At 27.2% G+C, this 5,045-nt stretch overlaps 1 protein-coding gene across 1 annotated transcript; it reads left to right on the top strand.

Moving 5' to 3' along the window:
- Positions 1 to 1,000: 1,000 nt before the first annotated feature.
- On the top strand, positions 1,001 to 1,600 carry LOC103308776 (zinc finger MYM-type protein 1-like). The gene has a single exon (XM_008182802.1). The coding sequence runs from the start codon at positions 1,001 to 1,003 to the stop codon at positions 1,598 to 1,600; it is 600 nt and encodes a 199-aa protein (XP_008181024.1).
- The last annotated feature ends 3,445 nt before the right edge of the window (positions 1,601 to 5,045 follow it).

Consider the following 5,045-nt stretch of genomic DNA (forward strand, 5'->3'; position numbering starts at 1 on the left):
TAATTAATAGTTTATTATTATTTACCGTAACATTGTATAATAATTAGTTGTGCGATAACCAGGTATTCAGTAATCACTATTATTTGAATGCTTTAAGTATGTAAAATTGAACTGAATAATAATTTTTAATTTTTAATTTTCAACTAAAATAAATTGTTACCATGTTAATTGTTAATGTGTGAAATCAAAATATTATAATAATATGGTCGGTATATAAGATCATAATAATTGTTTTATTTTGACCAAACTATGATTCCAAACTTATTATAATATTATTATAATAATGTTTGGCTAGTTATCTATTATTAAACAAAGACATATTTTTTTTATTAAATACATATTTTAATACAAATAAAATGAATAGATATTGGTGAAAATGCCATAGCTGTTGAACAATTTCAAATCTCCTCTAGTTGTGATATAAAACAAGACGAAACTTTTTTCAATCCGTTCAATGACTTAGAAAGTGAGAATATTTAATGTTATTATTATAACTTATGTATTATAAATATAAAATTAACTTTTTTTTACATTTAAAGTGGATGATGTAACTGTGGACTCTGAACAAATTGAAAAACAAATGAAACTGTGCTCTATGAGTTAGAAAGTGAGAATACTTCATATTACTATAACAAAAAATTAATTTTAAAATTGACTATTTTTATGTTTGAAGTGGATAGCGATCCTGTTGTATTTACTAAAATAGAAAAGCTCACTCCAGATCTTGTAGAGTTTTTTTTTCAAAAAAGGACCTTCACAGCCTATGCCAAATGATCTACCGGACAAACACTTTCCAAAGGATAAAATTGGTCGGTCTTTTCACGAATCTTAGTATTGGAAAGGTGATGGAAGTGTAACTAAACGAAAATGGTTGTTTTACTCTATAAAAATTGATAAAGCATTTTGCCATTATTGTGTTTTATTTAAAACAAAACAATCTAACTGTCATTGGACAAGACATGGATTCAATTTAAGGAAAAATGGGGCTGCCAAAATAATCATGCATGAAACATCTGAAGATCATATAATGTCATCTATTAAACACAGTTACAAAGAAGCATCATTCCCACTTATTCCATCTATCACAGAAAAATTGAATGCTGACATATGTCTTAATAAGGAAATAATAAGTCATCTGATTGATCTAACCTTATTTTTGGGTAGACATTGTCTATCTTTCAGAGGTTATCGAGAAGGTTGGAATGAAGAAATACGTGGTAAATTTAAAGATCTAGTAGTTTTATTGGCCAAGTACTCTCCTGTATTAGCATCTCATATTACTGAAATCCAAATCCAAGGTAGAAAAGTAAATAATTTTCTTTCGTGGCAGCGTCAAAATCAGTTAATTAAAGCCATTTTAACAAATATATTAAATGCTATTAAAAAAGAACTAATTGAAGCTAAATTTTTTAGTATTTCTTTAGACACTACTTTTGATGTTTCTCGAAAAGAACAAGTTTCATTTATATTTAGGTATATTAATAAAAATACTTGTATTGTGCATGAACGTTTAGTAGCTGTCAAAGAAACCATTTGTACAACAGGTCTACATTTATTTGATATGTTTGAAACAATATGTCAAGAAATGTCTATAAATTGAAGGAATTTTGAATTGGTCAATCATTTGATGGGGCTGCTTCTATGAGAGGCGAATATAAAAGTCTTCAGAGTTGTATTAAAGAACAAAATCCATGTGCAACATATATTTGGTGTTGTGCCTATCGCTTTAGTTTAGTCATTGTAGATGCAGTTTCAAGTTGTACAGAAGCTCGTGATTTATTTGGAAACATGGAAACACTGTATGAAATATTAGCTGTTGCAAGAAACGAGTTGGTTTGTATTCTGATTATCAAAAAAAAATACTATCCAAAAAAGCAACTTCGTCGATTAAAAATAGTTGAAACAACGCGGTGGTCTTCACATGCATCAAAACTTCAAACAGTTTTTGAAACATTTGATGCACTGATTGATACATTATTTGATCTAAAAGATGATAAATTTACTGATCGCATTTGTAGTGTTAAAACAGATAGTTTAATGAACTATATGTTAACAGAGCGTTTTATTTTAACAGGTCAGATATTCTTGAAAATATTTGATATGACAAATCCATTAAATACATTTTTACAGGTTAAAATATAGATTTATTAGGTGCTGTTAATTACATTGAAAATATGTTATTTGATATAAAAGAACTGAGAAATGACAGTAAATTTGAATTAATTGTTTTAGAAAAAGACAAATTTATTGAATCAAAAAAAGATAATCTTTTGTTTACACCTTTAGTGCGTTCTAGAGTAAGACGCATTAAAAAAATGCCTGGTGAACTTGCAACTGATGAAGAAATTGCTGATCCAGTTCAGAACTTTAAAATAAAATCATACTATGTCATATTGGATATTGTCTCTATACAGATTCAGGAACGATTCAACGAAAGTTCAACACCATTACTTAAAGATATTTCTCTTTTTCAGAGAAAACGTGTAAAGGATGTATCAAATAATGCTTCAAGCCTTTCTGTGGATGCATTCCAAGGATTTGAAACTATATATGGAAAATTTGTATCAGCCATAGATCTAAGACGGGAATATGTTCAATTTTCAAATGCATATTTTAGTTTTGGAAAATTCATACAACTTCCAAAAAGAATTCATAATGTCTCTGATCATATTTTTCATGATACTGACGATGAACAAGGTTTTGAGGAATCTTGATTTGGACCTTCTGAACAATATAAAGATTTGACACCATTACAAACAATATATAATGTATGTCATATGACCGGCTTAAAAGATATTTTCCCTGCAATATCCACAGCATTAGAAATTGCTCTAACACTTCCTGTAACCAGTGCATCACCAGAAAGAGCATTTTCAAAGATGAAATTAATTAAAAGTCTTTTACGGAGTACAATGATTGAAGATCGTTTGGAAGCGTTGATGATAATATCTTCCGAAAAAGACATACCAGTAGATAACACTGAAGTAATCAATATTTTTTCATCGTATAGTAGTCTACTTCGTAAATTACTTCATTAATTTTTTACGTTTGTAATTATTTGTCACATTTAACTTAACGTAAACTTATTAATTAACATATTGTTTACATCATTACATGTATTTACCTACATTTTTTCATACAACAGAAAAATGTTAATGAATTTTCCCCATTTCCCCACTGTGTTTATTATTTCATAAATATGACGTATAGGTATTAAAAAAAATATATATATATAATAGGTGGTAACAGAACTAGTCCAGCCAAAATTACATTAAAAGTTAACAAAGAACTTAATACATCCATACAAGAGTTGTGACACTTTTTAGAAAAAGTAATTGAGAACAAATACAAACATTTTCATAGGTATTTATATTTTGTTGATCACAAAAAATGTATTTTGTGATACTCAAAAAAAAACATACCTATCTAAAATCAAAAATTAATTGTGTACTTAATGTTTACTACTGTAGACTAGTATTTATGAATAATTGACAAAAACTAAATTATTTTACATGACTGATGTCTGAAGATAACGTTGAAGTATGGCCTAATAATTTAATGGTTCTGGAAGGGTGGGTGGGTGGGTGGGTGTTTGTTAAATTTTTACTAGTTTGCCACCCCATTTTAAATTGAGTTCGGCGCCACTGCATATTATATTTGTTGATAATGGCTGTAACATTTAAACTATTACTGTCACTTTTAAATTTAAGTACCTATCTGCAATACATACCTGATATACCGTTGAATAACTACGGATATATGGTATATATGGTCGCATGGCCATAACACAAATCGTAATCACATACTCGACTACATCATTATCATTCTATATAATACGACCACAGTAACTATTGTAGAACTACGACGAAGTCAGGATTGTTCATAATTTATAAAGGTAGACGGTAATCGAGTTTCACTTATAGACTATAGCCGCTTAATGTCTGTAATACCTGCCCACCTAAGATCTAAGTGGGTCACTGTATAATGGTTGGTATTAAATTTGAATTCAATGATAAAATATCATTGTATAAGAAAAACGATTCTGAGCGGAGACTGAATCTAGGTATAAGATATATTATATACTCATATCTATGGTATTAAAAAAAAATTATATTAGATACCTATAATAAATTCCAAATTAATCATATCACATAGATATCATCATAGATATATAATAGTTTACTTTAGAAGTTTCAAGTACCCAAGAATAATATTATACAATCACAACAAAATAACGAAAATAGTTATTCTAGGTTTTTTAATATGAAATTATCATCCAAATTTGCACTTAAAATAACTATAAAAATAAACTGTGCTTATGTATTTTTTAGATTTTTTGGTAACAGAATTTACTACTTACGTGGAATCTTGTTTTAAATTTTCAATTCTTTGATATAAAAGTTGAAAATTTTATACACTTTTAACTACAAAATAATTTATTAAAATTTAAATTTGATAAATTTTGTCAAAATTCGATCTTTAAATGCTTATAAAAAAAATTAAGCCTATGTATTTTTAATATTTTTCAACTGCTATTGTAACAATATATCAGGAGCCTTGTATTAAATTTTTACACTTTTTGGCCCAACATCCTTAATTGATATTTATAGAAAAAAAAAACTAAAAACATTGAAAACTGATCATGTCCGTAAACAGCTCAAAAAAAGTCAAATTGTTTCAAAATTTTATCGTATATAGAAAATGCTAATATAAACATTCAGTGAAATTTTGAAGTATCTATACAGTCATTAGTTTTTTAATTACAATAAAACAAGAAAATCGTCACTTCAGAAATCAAGCGAATATCAAATATTGTAAAAATATGAATTTCAAACGCTCATAAAAATTTAATTTGACTTTTTTGGACATTTTTTTTTTGATATAATAGACAGTATTAGGTTGAATCTTGTAATACATTTTCAAATCTTAGATTTAAAAACAAAAATTTTTACGAATTCTTAGCTCAAAATAACTTGCAAATTTTTGTGATTTTTACATATTTTGTCAATTTTTGAACTTTAAATGCTTATAAAAAAACTGTGACT

Source organism: Acyrthosiphon pisum, chromosome X (genome assembly GCF_005508785.2).
Source record: "Acyrthosiphon pisum isolate AL4f chromosome X, pea_aphid_22Mar2018_4r6ur, whole genome shotgun sequence".
NCBI lineage: Eukaryota > Metazoa > Arthropoda > Insecta > Hemiptera > Aphididae > Acyrthosiphon > Acyrthosiphon pisum.